Raw genomic sequence first — 17,222 nt, 5'->3', positions numbered from 1 at the left:
CTTTGTTTATCTATGACATTTTAACATAGATTATCTCTTAGAAATTAAAAATTAATATCTGTTGTAGGTACATTAATGACGAGAGGATGCAATATAATCACAAACTACGTTAATACATAGTATCTCTTAGTTTGTGGTTAAAAATACAATAAAAAGGAAGAAAGGAAGATCTGTTCACGTGCATACAGTACATAAGTTCAATACGATGTCGAAAAATGTCGCAAGGAATGATTTTCTTGGTAATTTTGATCCAGAAACATCAGCACGCGAACGAAGAAAATTAAATCGTAAAAGTTATTTTATGAAGTAAGTAATTTTTTTTTGCCAATAGAATTTTGTAATTATTTACGATTTATTTGTAATAGTGACTTTATTTTAGTCGTAAAAGTAAAAATATCTACAATGAACGGGGACAGATAGCAGTCACCGGCAAAGACCTTTGTGATTGCCTGGATGAAACATGTCCGGGATGTCATTTTCCATGCCCTAAGTGCAGCTCTGCAAAATGTGGTCATGAATGCAGGTAATCGAACTAGGTACCTACCTAGTTACCTGTTAATATTGTATTAGTAGATACCTGAAACTGTTATGTCCTAATACTTAACAATTTTTTTGCCCTTAGTAGTTTACAAATAAGTATTAAACTTTGATTTACATAATACAATATCTTTAAATTATTTGTACTGAACTGACAGCTTACAGCATGAAACAATAAGGCTTTTTTTTAAAGTTAGAAACCTTAACTTTTGACCACCAGTGCTTAAACATTATGTTAACATTAATATTTCAGGGTTAATAGAAAATGGATGTATGACAAAATTGAAATAGAAGGAAATGATTTTGTTATAAAAAATGAGTACAAGCATAAGTGAAGGACACAAAATGAAGAGAAATTTCCTTCATGTGGTATAATAGTAGATTGACTTTCTGGGACAAAGTCATTGTCTTGTACAAATTAGTATGAGTGTGATACCTACCTGATTAACAAAAGAGTAACACCAAATACCGTGTCCGTATTAGTTTATTTGTGATATTAAATTTGACATCAAATTTTGAACATGAAAATATTATTAATAATAGGCTATTTGACTGTATTAAAAATATACATTTCTTTTATGTCATCAGTCTTAATGTTATTTTTTTGGAGCGATTGGTATTAACGCGAGATAAAAATATGGCATTATTTTAACAAAATCCATCTCAGAAAATTAGGGTTTTTTATGCAGCTGTCACGTGACTAAAAACGAACGTGATTGGCTATTTCTATTATGACGTCAATTATCCATAAACAGACTGTGGATCGTACCGTTCTTTAGTGTTCGCTATTATTTTTCAAGATTGTATAAGTGTTAGATCGCTATAGCAGATAACATAGGTATTTAATAATGGAAACCACTTCCGCGAAAGCTGACAGTCGAAACCTACCAAAAGTGGACGCAATAATGGTTGGCGTCTTCTTCAAAAACAATCCAGATTTCTATGCTGCCGAACTGAGGAATGTGAAAACATCAATGTAAGTATATCTTGGTGGTTATCACTGATCTTAGATCTTGATCTGAAACCACTTCTTGCGAATATTCAAATCCATCGGCATAGAAAAAAACAGTTTCGTAGGAGATTTTATTGTTGTATTAGTGCATTGAGGCACTGCACAATATTTATAGGAACTCATTTTAATAATTTTCACACATATGACGTGGCACAAGTTAAATAAAACAAGAGAAAATAAAAACTTTTCGAAACACCAACAAGCTTTGTATGATATTTACACGAAATTTACGTCACTGCATGCCATGGCCGCCATATTGCTAAAAGTCGCGTTTTGGAGGCATATTTGAATATTGCATTTTTTTTTTTTTTTTTAGAAAAGTATTTTTGTAGGGCTCCTTATAAACAAATAAATAGCCTAAGATAGTTTTTAGAACTTTGTCAAATAGCCTATTATAATATGTTGTTCCTGGCACCAATAGAAAAAAGAATAGGACCTGTCCTTTCCTATGGATGTCCCAATAGGCTTATTAATCTGGGATTTGATAGAGGCAATGGGTTAGCTACTTGTCACTATTTCAATCTCAACTCTTTTCATTTAGTCAATCAGCTCAATGTGGCCTATTAGTCTTTTCAAGACACTTGGCTCTTATCTGTCTATCCTGGAAGTGATAAAGATGTGATTATACTGATATATGTATTAATAATAAATAATAGTATCTACTATAAGTTTTACTACAGGAAAGAAAAATGTCTATGTGGAAGGTCTTTATATTTATTATTAAAAAAAAATTAAATGTACTTAAAAAAAATGGTTTTATTGACGACTAGATTAAGCTGCAGCCCGGCCCATCTATATAAAATACTATCCTACTTTAGAAGCCCGTGCCGTGTGGTTTCCAGCACGAATATAAAAAAGAATAGGACCACTCAATTTCTTTCCCATGGATGTCTTGATATAAGCCTATCTATAAGAGGCGACTTAAGGATACATACATACATAAAATCACGCCTCTTTCCTGGAGGAGTAGGCAGAAACTATCTCTTTCCATTTGCCATGATCTCTGCATACTTCCTTCGCTTCATGCACATTCATAACTCTCTTCATGCAAGCTCACGGTTTCGGGTACTTTTGACCTGAACCTTTACCAGGAGGTCCTTAATTTGATCAAGATACTTTCGTCTAGCTCTTCCCACTCCGACCTTTCCCTCCACACTCTCCTTGTATATCTGCTTAGTCAACCTGCTTTCATCCATCCTCTCCATATGACCGAACCATCTTAACATACCCTTTTCTATTCCTCTAACTACATCTTCTTTCACATCACAACATTCCCTTATCACGCTGTTCCTTTATCCGGTCACTCAATGTCACACCCATTATACTCCTTAACGCTCTCATTTCCACTGCATTTATACTGCTTTCGTGCTTCTTTTGCCATACCCAACTTTCACTCCCATACATTAATGTCGGGAACAACACGCCCCTATGCACAATCAGTCGAGCCTTTTTGGATAGTTTCTGACTGCTCATAAAGGCATGCAAAGCTCCATTCACCATGTTCTCCGCGTTCACTCTCCTTTCAAAATCACACTTGCCATCTGATGTAAACTTTGATCCTAGATATACAAACTCTTTCACTTGCTCAACTTTTTCTCCTCCAATCAAAATTAAGGACTTATATAGGTTGGGATTCTTATTAAGGGGATGGGAGAGCAACCTGTCACTATTTTAATCTCAATTCTATCATTAAGCCTCACAGCTTAACATGGCCTATCTGCCATACAAGACGGTTGGCTCTGTCTACCCTGCAAGGGATATAGATTTAATATTATAGTAGAATGCTCAGTTTTTGATTTTCTAAAAACTTTCGGTTTGACCCTCGTACCAGCTTCAACCGATTTTTGGCACATTATTTATTTTATTTATTGTCTGCCTACCCCTCCGGGAAAGAGGCGTGATTTTATGTATGTACTAGCTGTGCCTGCGACTTCGTCCGCGTGGAATAGTTATTTTTGGCATCATTGAAACCCTCAAGGATGCTCCTTCCCCGATTTTTTTCACATTTTTCATTACTTCTTCGCTCCTAATAGTTGCAGCTGGACGTTATATAGCCTAAAGCCTTCCTCGATAAATGGTCTATTCAACACAAAAAGATTTTCAATTCGAACCAGTAGTTCTTGAGATAAGCGCATTCAAACAAACAAACAAACTCTTCAGTTTTATAATATAAGTATAGATTAATCTAAGTGCCTATTTAAACTAAAAAAAATATTCTAATAGAATTATAACCAGAAATATGTACCTACTAGCTATGCCTGCGACTTCGTCCGCGTGGAATAGTTATTTTGGGCATCATTGAAGCCCTCAAGGATGCTCCTTCCCCGATATTTTTCACATCTTCCATTATTTCTTCGCTCCTAATAGTTGCAGATAGACGTTATATAGCCTAAAGCATTCCTCGATAAATGGTCTATTCAACACAAAAATAATCTTTTAAATCGAACCAGTAGTTCTTGAGATTAGCACATTCAAACAAACAAACAAACTCTTCAGTTTTATAATATTAGTATAGATTAATATAAGATCGTGGCAAGTGGAAAGAGGTAATCTCTGCCTACCCCTCCGGGAAAGAGGCATGATTTTATGTATGTATGTACAAATCTAAGTGCCTATTTAAACTAAAGAAAATATTCTAATATAATTATAATCAGAAATATGTACCTACAACTTACAAAATAAAAAGAAATGAGAATAAAGTTGAAACGCCTGTGCAATACTGTCTTGCCGTCGTCGGGTCTTCCCATACTCCCTTAAGGGAGTCAGAGTACATTGGTCAGGGTTTTTGGCCCTCTTCAATGGCATCATCGCTGCCTATGACTGTAGGCAGGTCGATGGGGTGGCCGTGACGGCCTGGGTCTTCACGTCTTCATACACTGGGAGTTCCCATCGGCGGCGGCGTTGTCACTGGTCGACGACGTCAGCCGCGAGGCAGCGAGGGGAGGGTTTCACCCGATGGCCCGGAGGGCGGGCGTGGAGCGGCGCGGTGCCGCGCAGGTGGCTGTGTGATGACGCGTCCGCCCTCTCGAATATCTAGGTTCTCCCACTTCAGGTCCCTGAGGATCGTCGAGTTCCTTACGTAGCACGGGGCTCTGTCGACTGCTCTGAGACTTTGGTTCTCTTGGGCTCTGAGTCTTCTCCTGTTGGTCTCAGAGCAGAATGCGTACCACGCCGGGGCCGCGTACGTGAGGCGGGATCTGACGTACGTTTGGTAGATCCCGAGCTTCGTCCTCAGGGGGAGGCTGGAGGAGAGAACTGCGTGAAGTCTCCCCCTGGCTGCCTTGGTCATGAAGCTTACGCTCGCCTCCTGCCCCTTTTATACCCTGCCGCCGCTAGCCGCGTCGAGCGCGGCAACCGTTACGCAAAAATAATCCTTATAGCATGATTCAGTATTTACGCGCGATGGCTTGTTAGGGTATTTTATTTCATGTATAAGTTTGGTGTTTCTATACCGATTTCGATGATTCTTTTTTTATTGAATAGGTACTTATATTAATTTTAAGAATAACGAATGAGTGTGAGTGTTATTGGTATTATAAACATCAGAGTAAAGAAATATAATCAGAAATCTCCGAACTGCTAAGCTATTAGGAATTAAACGTGTTATTGTGAGTCAACTATAAAAGATAGACTTATGCTGTCGTGGGATATTTTATTAATAATTTTATGTAGAATATTTCCGTTATACATGGTTTCGCTGTATCTTTAACCATTAAGGCTTCACACGCGACGGAAGCTTAAAAAATCAAGTAACTTCTCCCGTTTTCCCAACATTTCCTTTCACTGCTCTGCTCCTAGTGATTGTAGCGCAATGAAAAGTATACTATAACCTGCTCAGGAGTATGAAGAATACCTGTACTAAGTTTCATTAAAATCCGTCCAGTAGTTTTTGTTTCTATAAAGAACATACAGACAGACAGACAGACAGACAGACAGACAAAAAATTTACTGATTGCATTTTTGGCATCAGTATCGATCACTAATCACCCCCTGATAGTTATTTTAAAAATATATTCCATGTACAGAATTGACCTCTCTACAGATTTATTATAAGTATAGACAACTTACAAAAGAAAAATAAATGAAAATAAAGTTGAAACGCCTGTGCAATACTATCTTGCCGTCGTCGGGTCTTCCCACACTCCCTTAGGGGAGTCGGAGTAGATTGGTCAGGGCTTTTGGCCCTCTTCAATGGCATCGTCGCTGCCTACGACTGTAGGCAGGTCGATGGGGCGGCCGTGGCGGCCTAGGTCTTCACGTCTTCATACACTGGGAGTTCCCATCGGCGGCGGCGTCGTCACTGGTCGACGACGTCGCTGCAAAGCAGCGAGGGGAGGGTTTCACCCGACGGTCCGGAGGGCTGGCGTGGAGCGGCGCGATGCCGTGCAGGTGGCTGTGTGATGACGCGTCCGCCCTCTCGAACATCTAGGTTCTCCCACTTCAGGTTCCTGAGGATAGTCGAGTTCCTCACGTAGCGCAGGGTTGTTTCCGACGACTGCTCTGAGACTTTGGTTCTCTTGGGCTCTGAGTCTTCTTCTGTTGGTCTCAGAGCAGTATGCGTACCACGCCGGGGCCGCGTACGTGAGGCGGGATCTGACGTACGTTTGGTAGATCCCGAGCTTCGTTCTCAGGGGGAGGCTGGAGGAGAGAACTGCGTGAAGTCTTCCCCTGGCTGCCTTGGTCATGAAGCTTGCACTCGCCTCCTGCCCCTTTTATACCCTGCCGCCGCGAAACGCGTCGAGCGCGGTAACCGTTACGCAAAAATAATTCAGTATTTACGCGCGATGGCTTGTTAGCGTATTTCATTTCATTTATAAGTTTTGTGTTTCTATACCGATTTCGATGTTTCTTTTTTTATTGAATAGGTATTTATATGAATTTTTAAGAATTACGAATGAGTGTTAGTCTTATTGGTATTATAAACGTCAGAGTATAGAAATATAATCAGAAATCTCCGAACTGCTAAGCTATTAGGAATTACTCGTGTTATTGTGAGTCAACCATGACAGATAGACTTATGCTGTCTTGGGATATTTTTTTAATAATTTTATTTAGAATATTTCCGTAATACATGGTTTCGCTGTAGCTTTAACCATTAAGGCTGCACACGCGACAGAAGCTTAAAAAATCAAGTAACTTCTCCCGTTTTCCCAACGTTTACTTTCACTGCTCTGCTCCTACTGATTGTAGCGTAATGAAAAGTATACAATAACCTGCTCAGGAGTATGAAGAATAACTGTACCAAGTTTCGTTAAAATCCGTCAAGTAGTTTTTGTTTCTATAAAGAACATACAGACAGACAGACAGACAGACAAAAATTTTACTGATTGCATTTTTGGCATCAGTATCGATCACTAATCACCCCCTGATAGTTATCTATACTTATAATAAATCTGTAGAGAGGTCAATTCTGTACATTGAATATATTTTCAAAATAACTATCAGGGGGTGATTAGTGATCGATACTGATGCCAAAAATGCAATCAGTAAAATTTTTGTCTGTCTGTCTGTCTGTCTGTATGTTCTTTATAGAAACAAAAACTACTTGACGGATTTTAACGAAACTTGGTACAGTTATTCTTCATACTCCTGAGCAGGTTATTGTATACTTTTCATTACGCTACAATCAGTAGGAGCAGAGCAGTGAAAGTAAACGTTGGGAAAACGGGAGAAGTTACTTGATTTTTTAAGCTTCTGTCGCGTGTGCAGCCTTAATGGTTAAAGCTACAGCGAAACCATGTATTACGGAAATATTCTAAATAAAATTATTAAAAAAATATCCCAAGACAGCATAAGTCTATCTGTCATGGTTGACTCACAATAACACGAGTAATTCCTAATAGCTTAGCAGTTCGGAGATTTCTGATTATATTTCTATACTCTGACGTTTATAATACCAATAAGACTAACACTCATTCGTAATTCTTAAAAATTCATATAAATACCTATTCAATAAAAAAAGAAACATCGAAATCGGTATAGAAACACAAAACTTATAAATGAAATGAAATACGCTAACAAGCCATCGCGCGTAAATACTGAATTATTTTTGCGTAACGGTTACCGCGCTCGACGCGTTTCGCGGCGGCAGGGTATAAAAGGGGCAGGAGGCGAGTGCAAGCTTCATGACCAAGGCAGCCAGGGGAAGACTTCACGCAGTTCTCTCCTCCAGCCTCCCCCTGAGAACGAAGCTCGGGATCTACCAAACGTACGTCAGATCCCGCCTCACGTACGCGGCCCCGGCGTGGTACGCATACTGCTCTGAGACCAACAGAAGAAGACTCAGAGCCCAAGAGAACCAAAGTCTCAGAGCAGTCGTCGGAAACAACCCTGCGCTACGTGAGGAACTCGACTATCCTCAGGAACCTGAAGTGGGAGAACCTAGATGTTCGAGAGGGCGGACGCGTCATCACACAGCCACCTGCACGGCATCGCGCCGCTCCACGCCAGCCCTCCGGACCGTCGGGTGAAACCCTCCCCTCGCTGCTTTGCAGCGACGTCGTCGACCAGTGACGACGCCGCCGCCGATGGGAACTCCCAGTGTATGAAGACGTGAAGACCTAGGCCGCCACGGCCGCCCCATCGACCTGCCTACAGTCGTAGGCAGCGACGATGCCATTGAAGAGGGCCAAAAGCCCTGACCAATCTACTCCGACTCCCCTAAGGGAGTGTGGGAAGACCCGACGACGGCAAGATAGTATTGCACAGGCGTTTCAACTTTATTTTCATTTATTTTTCTTTTGTAAGTTGTCTATACTTATAATAAATCTGTAGAGAGGTCAATTCTGTACATGGAATATATTTTTAAAATAACTATCAGGGGGTGATTAGTGATCGATACTGATGCCAAAAATGCAATCAGTAAATTTTTTGTCTGTCTGTCTGTCTGTCTGTCTGTCTGTATGTTCTTTATAGAAACAAAAACTACTGGACGGATTTTAATGAAACTTAGTACAGGTATTCTTCATACTCCTGAGCAGGTTATAGTATACTTTTCATTGCGCTACAATCACTAGGAGCAGAGCAGTGAAAGGAAATGTTGGGAAAACGGGAGAAGTTACTTGATTTTTTAAGCTTCCGTCGCGTGTGAAGCCTTAATGGTTAAAGATACAGCGAAACCATGTATAACGGAAATATTCTACATAAAATTATTAATAAAATATCCCACGACAGCATAAGTCTATCTTTTATAGTTGACTCACAATAACACGTTTAATTCCTAATAGCTTAGCAGTTCGGAGATTTCTGATTATATTTCTTTACTCTGATGTTTATAATACCAATAACACTCACACTCATTCGTTATTCTTAAAATTAATATAAGTACCTATTCAATAAAAAAAGAATCATCGAAATCGGTATAGAAACACCAAACTTATACATGAAATAAAATACCCTAACAAGCCATCGCGCGTAAATACTGAATCATGCTATAAGGATTATTTTTGCGTAACGGTTGCCGCGCTCGACGCGGCTAGCGGCGGCAGGGTATAAAAGGGGCAGGAGGCGAGCGTAAGCTTCATGACCAAGGCAGCCAGGGGGAGACTTCACGCAGTTCTCTCCTCCAGCCTCCCCCTGAGGACGAAGCTCGGGATCTACCAAACGTACGTCAGATCCCGCCTCACGTACGCGGCCCCGGCGTGGTACGCATTCTGCTCTGAGACCAACAGGAGAAGACTCAGAGCCCAAGAGAACCAAAGTCTCAGAGCAGTCGACAGAGCCCCGTGCTACGTAAGGAACTCGACGATCCTCAGGGACCTGAAGTGGGAGAACCTAGATATTCGAGAGGGCGGACGCGTCATCACACAGCCACCTGCGCGGCACCGCGCCGCTCCACGCCCGCCCTCCGGGCCATCGGGTGAAACCCTCCCCTCGCTGCCTCGCGGCTGACGTCGTCGACCAGTGACAACGCCGCCGCCGATGGGAACTCCCAGTGTATGAAGACGTGAAGACCCAGGCCGTCACGGCCACCCCATCGACCTGCCTACAGTCATAGGCAGCGATGATGCCATTGAAGAGGGCCAAAAACCCTGACCAATGTACTCTGACTCCCTTAAGGGAGTATGGGAAGACCCGACGACGGCAAGACAGTATTGCACAGGCGTTTCAACTTTATTCTCATTTCTTTTTATTTTGTAAGTTGTAGGTACATATTTCTGATTATAATTATATTAGAATATTTTCTTTAGTTTAAATAGGCACTTAGATTTGTACATACATACATAAAATCATGCCTCTTTCCCGGAGGGGTAGGCAGAGATTACCTCTTTCCACTTGCCACGATCTTATATTAATCTATACTAATATTATAAAACTGAAGAGTTTGTTTGTTTGTTTGAATGTGCTAATCTCAAGAACTACTGGTTCGATTTAAAAGATTATTTTTGTGTTGAATAGACCATTTATCGAGGAATGCTTTAGGCTATATAACGTCTATCTGCAACTATTAGGAGCGAAGAAATAATGGAAGATGTGAAAAATATCGGGGAAGGAGCATCCTTGAGGGCTTCAATGATGCCCAAAATAACTATTCCACGCGGACGAAGTCGCAGGCATAGCTAGTTTTGAAAATATATTCAATGTACAGAATTGACCTCTCTACAGATTTATTATAAGTATAGATAGATTTATTATAAGTATAGATATAGAAGATAGAAGATATAGATATAGATAGATATAGATATAGATGTATGTAATATGATGAATGAAGATGAAGACTTTAGAAGCTGAATAATTCACAGAATATTTTTGATATCTAATCAAAAAGCTGTTTCCCTAACCGCCATAGCATCCTATGTAAAGGATTTATGTATGAGTACACCTACTGAAGAAAAAACAATTATTGCTCGTTCACGTTATTTAGTCATTTCACTTTCTTTGGTTTTTATTTATCACGACTAGGTAAGTAAGTAATAGGTACCTATTATAAATTCTAAAGTTTGTAACCTGTTCACAGTTAAAACATCCTTCTTCATCATTCTACATACCTTTAAGGTGAAATACGACGGAAAGGACTTATTATGTTGTGCTATTCAAATCCTTGGACCGGAAAATTTCACATTTATGTACTAGTTACCAAATTAACATAAGCAGTTTATTCATGGAGATTCCATTACGTCCATAACTTTATAAGAAAGTTTCATACTATTTTAATTTCAATTTCAAATAATATTATAAATGCGAAAGAAAGTTTAAGTTAGTGTTTGCTTGTTGTCTCTTCACGCGTTATCTACAGAGCCAATTTTTTTTTAAAATGGGCAAGCGAAGCTAATTTTTCTGTTCGTGTAGTACATGTAATAGATTACACATATTTCGCCTTTGCTGCCTAATTTTAGAAAATTTGTAAATAATGTGCCAAAAATCGGTTGAAGCTGGTACGAGGGTCAAACTGAATTTTTTTAGAAAATCAAAAACTGAGCATTCTACTATAATATTAGTTTTATATCTTTTCAAAATAGTGTCCCTTTAAGTCAATACATCGCTGCATCCGATGGAACCATTGGGAGAAGCACCTTGCTCACTCTTCCTTAGGTGTCTCTTCGACGGCCCTTTCGAATGCAGCGACTGCTTCCTCAGCGTTCACAAAACGTTTACTGCGAAGTTTTTTTTTTTTTGGGGAATAAATAGAAATCACCAGGTGCAAGGTCGGGGCTGTATGGCGGGTGACCCAGTAATTCCACATTTGATGTCTCTAAAAAGTCTATGGTTCGCCTGGCGGTGTGCGCCGAGGCGTTGTCGTGATGAAGGAGGATTGATACTGCGAGGTCGTTTCTCCCGAACTTTTTCAAAGACAAGTGGCAAACAAATATTGGTGTACCACTCTGCATTAACTGTTTTTTGATCCTCTAAAACAATTGTTGCGTAATCGCCTGTCCTTCCGAAGAACGAAGCCACCATCTTTTTTCCCACACTTCGACCTCTCTTCACTTTTGTGGGAAACTCCTCGAACGGAAACATCCACTGGGCCGACTGCCTTTTAGTTTCTGAATCATAACAATAAATCCAGCTTTCGTCACCCGTAAGTAGGTATGTTGAATACGGCATTTGAGTCACCTCCATTAAATTTTCAATCATATCACGGCACCAATTAACACGACGGCGTTTTTGGGCCTCAGTCAAATTATGGGGTATCCTCCGGGCAAAAAGCTTCCTGACCTCTAAATGTTCATGGAGGATTTTATGGATTTGGCTCATACCAATGCCTAGACTTGTCCGAATCTGCTGATAAGTAACACTTTTGTCAGCCTCTATCATACGCCGCACAACACTGATGTTTTCTTCAATCGTCGCCGTAGAAGGCCGTCCCTCACGCAGATCATCGGTGAGATTAGACCGACCACGCTTAAATTCATTGAACCAGTTGTAAAGAGTGGCACGAGATGGGGCTTCATTATGAAAGGCCAATCGAAGTCTACTGATCTTTCTTGTTGAGTTAACTTACACTTACAATAACAACAATTGAATGAAATTTTTACTCATTATTATTGCTAAAGAGTTCCATTTTTGAAATTGGAATCGCTTTCGTAGAATCCAAGATCAAAAATAGGTAGAACCACCACCTTAACTTTATAGGTTTTTTAAAATAAAAATTAACAAAAAATAAATATTTAATTTATTGTTTGTTATTTTATACCTACATATTCTTATTAAAAAGTTTTAAATGATTACTACTAGGCTGCCTATTATTCTTTGTGATAAACCTTTTGGTATGTAACAAAGCCTCTAGAGTGTTTTCATATTATTAATAGAGGAAAACAATCTCTCAAGATCGGCACAACTATAAGGAAGTGCCAGTAATTTTCTAATGAATTGACTTTGCAGAGGGAACATTGGATACTGGTCTCCTTTTTTGATTAATGAAACATGCTTCCAGAACTCTTCAGGTGAAATCAATACCGGTGAAATAAGAATGGCATAGTCTTTTGACAAAAAATTATCTAAATCTTAATAGAATACCGCCTATTCCTTCAGTAAGATTTTTTTATATTTTTTTTCAATAATTGCTTTGACAACTTTTTTTACTTTTAATTCCTTTATTCATAAATAAAATTATTTAAATTTACGTTTCATAAAATTATAAAAATAAGAAAATAAAACAAAAAAGAAAATTTTGGCAGAGACTACCTCTTTAGCCCTCCTGGAAAGAGGCGTCATTTTATGTATGTACAGTAAGAAAATTTCGAAAAATAGGTAGATTTGATGTTTATGTTGGTAGACAGGTAGACTGAGGGCAAAGTCGGTAGATCTACCTTAAAAATGCTACCAACTTCTACATGTGGCAACACTGCCACAGACCGCACTGACAAAAGATATGACAGTAGGGATGGACATTGCTGATAAAAAATCAATTTTTATTTAATCAGTTTATTTCTTAAGTATGAAAAATCGATTAATAAATAATCGATTTTTCTTAAGAAAATAATCGGTTTTTTATATTGATAATTTTTTTTCTACTAATTTTTCAATTAATGTCATAATAAACGCCGTATAAATTATATCAATCAATTTATTAATGTATAATGAATAACAGGAACTAGTAAGTTCTTATATAATCAACACAAATTAAAGTTTTAAAACAATCAATTTCGAAAAATGAAGTTTCAACAACGAATTTCATCGACTATCCATCTAGTGAATGGTTGATTAAATGAATCATCTAAACTGTTTTAAAAGCACAGAAAGCATGCAAAGTTGGTGTTAATGTAATATTATGGAGCTATGAGAGTATTCTTTGGCAGTTCGCGTTCCAGGCTCCAAGCCAGAAGACGATCAAACGTAATGTCAGAGTGCATGTATTGCATTGCAAATCAGGTATTAAAATCGATTTCTACTTAAAAAAAATTGATTTTTAATCGATTATTCCCATAATCGATTATTTTTTCACATTCCTATATGACAGTACTGACATATTTCTGTTTACAAAATGTCAAACATTAAAGATTTCACTGATTACATTCATATCTCTATTTAGTTTGTGATTACATTATTTTTTTGATAAACTCACAGTAGCTCAGTGAAAGAAATTTATTTCGTTTGAATTAATTTATAAAGCATTGGTTTTCGAAGACTGTTTTAAATATTATAATTCCCCTATGAACATAGAAAACTTTAGAAGACGATAAGTTCTAGGAGTTCCGATTAAGTTAAAAATTCCATAATGGTAAGTTTTTATTTTTGATCATATTAATGCTTTTTCCAGTACCGTTTGTTGCTGTATCTTAGCATGTAAAGGCAGCATAATATATTTACGTTTTTTTCGTGTTTACAAAAATTCGGAAAAAAAATTATTTTCTGTCGCAGCTTGTTTTAGTGATGAGAGTACAGGTTTGAACTTTTTGAAATTATACATTTACTTTTTATAATTTGCTTAATTTCAGGAAGGATCATACAAAGACAAATATTCATTTATAGGCGAATGGTACGACAATCAAGCGAGTTTAATTCGCCGTTTTAACGTTTTTTACTACCCCACTGATGATACACTAGAGATGTATGATTTGAAATTAAGAAAAATGTTTGTTCGTCGAGTTAAAGTGGATGGAATAAAATTGGATAGTTTCTACATTGGTGCCACATTGTATATATTAGGGCGGTTAATTAAAATTGTAGGCTTTGCTTGTGAAGATACAAGACAGAAATTACATAAAGATGTGCAGGTGTAAGTACTGTGAAAAGGTTAGTTGTTATATTTTGATAATGAGTTGACAATATACAATAATTATTAAATGTTATTATTTCAGAACATTTAGTATCATCAAGCCTGGACCTTTAAATATCATTGGTAAAATTTTAACATTTTTCCATGAACATGGGCTTCGAGTTACTAAGATGAAGATGGCACAAATGACTCATGATGATGTTAATTTCATTTTTAGATCAATGCTGTCGGATCCTACATTTCCGTGTGTATTCTTATTTACTTAATAAAATACTGTCTAAGCTACAGATTTTGTTTTTTGTAAATGTGTTTTCTGTTTAACTTAGATTAATTATTTATGTTATACAGCTTCCTATCAGAATTTCTAGGGGGCAAACATGTCTATGGTTTAGAATTGGTAGGAAAAGATGCAGTGGCTCAATGTGCTCGCATTGTTGGGGATAATGACCCACTAAAAGCAGAACCTGGAACTATCAGAGCTTTATATGGAGTTGATCCTGTTAGAAACTGTGTATATTGTTCACCGTCAGCAGAATCAGGTGCTGAGGTAAATGTATTGGTATAAAAATAGCAATTTCATTGAAAACCTTGTCTAAAGAAAAATATAGGAATAGAGTCAGATTCACATGTTTAACAAACTAAATTGATATTTTACTTTGTATGGTTGACCAGCTAATTATTTTTTACCAAAGTCAAACCAAACCAAGCAATTAATTCAAATAGACAACTTAGACTTACAACACAACAAACAACTTTAATTAAACCAATAGAAGCTTGAAGTAAATTTTTAATTGTCTATAACTTCTTTTTCCCATAACTGATTTTGACGAAACAAAGTTTTGACAGGCTGTTAAATCCATTAAGTAGTTCCAAAGTAGACAAAAGACGAAGACAAAAATTAAAATGTTTTTGGTTTCTGTTTCTATTCTTATATTGTCCCCTATCAGATTTATTTTGTATGTATTGATTATGTATTAATATTTGTCATTTGGAGATTTTCTTATGGTTTATGGAAGTTAACTGTGAAAAACAATAGCCTTGAGATTTTTTTATATATCTGATATGTTTTGTAAAATTAAATTTGTTGTTCCAGGATTTAGAATATTTTTTTCCTCCACCGCCATTACGCTCTGTGAGGCTCCGACTGACAGCAACACTATCTAATTGCACACTATGTATTGTTAAGCCTCATGCAATCCGTGAAGGAAAATTGGGAGCTGCAATAGAGGGGATTGATGAAGGAGGATTTGATATCACTGCCTTAAATATGTTTATTGTGGAAAATGTTAATGCAGCTGAATTCTATGAAGTTTATAAAGGAATCGTTCCAGAGTATAAGGTTTGTGGAATCAATTATTTTTCATTTTTCGACAGATATAAAAAAAACCTGGCTAAATGGCAACACTAATACGTGCCGATTTTCTTAGTAGTATTGTCACTTGTAAAGAATAAGCGAATCCCAGACTCCGAAGTTAAGCGGCTGTTGCGGGTGTTAGTCCTGGGACCTCGCGAAGATGAGAGAGAGAGTACAGTAAAAAAAATGTAATGCCTTTTTAGGGGATGGTTGAAGAGTTATCGAGCGGCCCTTGTGTAGCAATGGAGATTGTTTGCAGAGACAAATCACTAAACACAGCAGTAGAATTCAGGAAAATTGTGGGGCCTTCCGATCCCGTAAGTTTATTAATTGTTTTTATGGCTTCATTGCAGAATGCCCCTTTCGCAAACTGTCTTAGCCAACCACTCCATAGAGAGTAGTGCAGGTATAAAATTACTTAAAGCACTGCTTCAAAACTTTAAAATTGAGTTGAATACGGTATATAATAAATTAAAAATAATTATTTTACCGCATTATGGTAAGCAAATCAGATTTTTTCCATACAGCAATTATTATTACTAAAACTTAAAAAGAAACGTTGGTTGTTGTTGTTGTTGTTAATATGGTTCTATTGGTCTGTTTGGTTTTTGGTCGTTTTTTATAAAATTGGCTCGGGAATAGGGTACTGTTAAACTATAAATCTATTACATAAGGCGAGAAGCGATTTTTACGCGGGCCGAGCCCCGGGAACAGCTAGTACACAATAAACAGAATAATTTTAGATTATTATGATTGAACTATATTTTGAGATATCTTACTGCTTTTCCCATATACCTTTGACAATGATAAGTATCGCTTATCATTGGACATCACATGGACGTGACGATGTATAATGTGTCTAAGTAGGTACAGAATACCTCTCATGCTAATAATCCTTAAAATAACCTTGATGTTTTTGCAAATCACAATATTTGAGTACCTAAAGTATAAGTAAATACCTACATTTGAATCTTTTTTCCCCAGGAAATAGCAAGACTGTTGCGGCCAAACACTTTACGAGCGAAGTTGGGGAAGACGAAAGTTCAGAATGCAGTCCACTGCAGTGATTTACCAGAGGACGGCTTATTAGAGGTCGAATATTTCTTTAAAATATTAGATTTATAATACGTGTTGAAACCAAACACACTTGAGACTGATGTTTTATTAATAAAATTACTTGCGCACTATATTAAAATTTACAGTTTGAAGTAATGTGTGATTAAATAAAATATTGCGTTTACATCAAGCATTTTCATTTACATAATTTCTGAACTTGGCAACCGTATGGTTACCAAACCCATATTAAAATTATTGGATCATGATAAGTAACACATCCATTTTCCTTAATGTGCAGGTTTCCACAGATGATTTTGATAATGATTAACCTTTTTGCCGCCGACGTCTCTGATAATAAATAATTCATAGTAAAATTAGGTGATAAAAACTACTTCAGTGGGCTGGCATTAATAACATTCTGAAATTTTGTTGCCCTGAGTAATAATAAATTTATTGAACTGTCTTTGACCATGTCCGTTTTCTACTTAGGTATCTAAATGTTACTATCTACCATAAGCCTTTCACTGTGCAGGCAGCGTCGAGCGAGTGGTATCGCGAAATGAATGTTGTGGTGTTGTAAATCCACTCGCGTATATACATACGAA

General features: G+C 37.5%; 2 protein-coding genes across 2 annotated transcripts; both read left to right on the top strand.

Moving 5' to 3' along the window:
- LOC106137806 (ARL14 effector protein) lies at positions 1 to 1,072 on the top strand. Its single transcript, XM_013338717.2, has 3 exons — positions 1 to 306; positions 380 to 523; positions 791 to 1,072. The coding sequence occupies exons 1-3, from the start codon at positions 206 to 208 to the stop codon at positions 870 to 872; spliced, it is 327 nt and encodes a 108-aa protein (XP_013194171.1). The 5' UTR covers positions 1 to 205; the 3' UTR covers positions 873 to 1,072.
- A 12,422-nt stretch (positions 1,073 to 13,494) lies between these two features.
- On the top strand, positions 13,495 to 16,801 carry LOC106137803 (nucleoside diphosphate kinase 7). The gene is made up of 7 exons (XM_013338713.2): positions 13,495 to 13,709; positions 13,927 to 14,207; positions 14,290 to 14,451; positions 14,556 to 14,754; positions 15,301 to 15,546; positions 15,765 to 15,878; positions 16,546 to 16,801. Exons 1-7 carry the CDS (start codon positions 13,707 to 13,709, stop codon positions 16,684 to 16,686), a joined length of 1,146 nt encoding a protein of 381 aa, XP_013194167.1. The 5' UTR covers positions 13,495 to 13,706; the 3' UTR covers positions 16,687 to 16,801.
- Positions 16,802 to 17,222: the final 421 nt, after the last annotated feature.

Source organism: Amyelois transitella, chromosome 3 (assembly GCF_032362555.1).
Source record: "Amyelois transitella isolate CPQ chromosome 3, ilAmyTran1.1, whole genome shotgun sequence".
In the NCBI taxonomy this organism is placed as follows: Eukaryota; Metazoa; Arthropoda; class Insecta; order Lepidoptera; family Pyralidae; genus Amyelois; species Amyelois transitella.
Note: the sequence above shows the minus strand (reverse complement) of the source record. Positions and strands in the feature narration are given on the sequence as shown.

Excerpts from the sequence above, each read along its gene's own strand:
- LOC106137806 (XM_013338717.2), top strand. The coding sequence starts at position 206 with ATGTCGAAAAATGTCGCAAGGAATGATTTTCTTGGTAATTTTGATCCA. Across the intron at positions 307-379 it reads CGTAAAAGTTATTTTATGAA|TCGTAAAAGTAAAAATATCT; the intron begins GTAAGTAATTTT and ends ACTTTATTTTAG. Across the intron at positions 524-790 it reads AAATGTGGTCATGAATGCAG|GGTTAATAGAAAATGGATGT; the intron begins GTAATCGAACTA and ends TTAATATTTCAG.
- LOC106137803 (XM_013338713.2), top strand. Across the intron at positions 14,208-14,289 it reads TTACATAAAGATGTGCAGGT|AACATTTAGTATCATCAAGC; the intron begins GTAAGTACTGTG and ends TTATTATTTCAG. Across the intron at positions 15,879-16,545 it reads TTGTGGGGCCTTCCGATCCC|GAAATAGCAAGACTGTTGCG; the intron begins GTAAGTTTATTA and ends TTTTTTCCCCAG.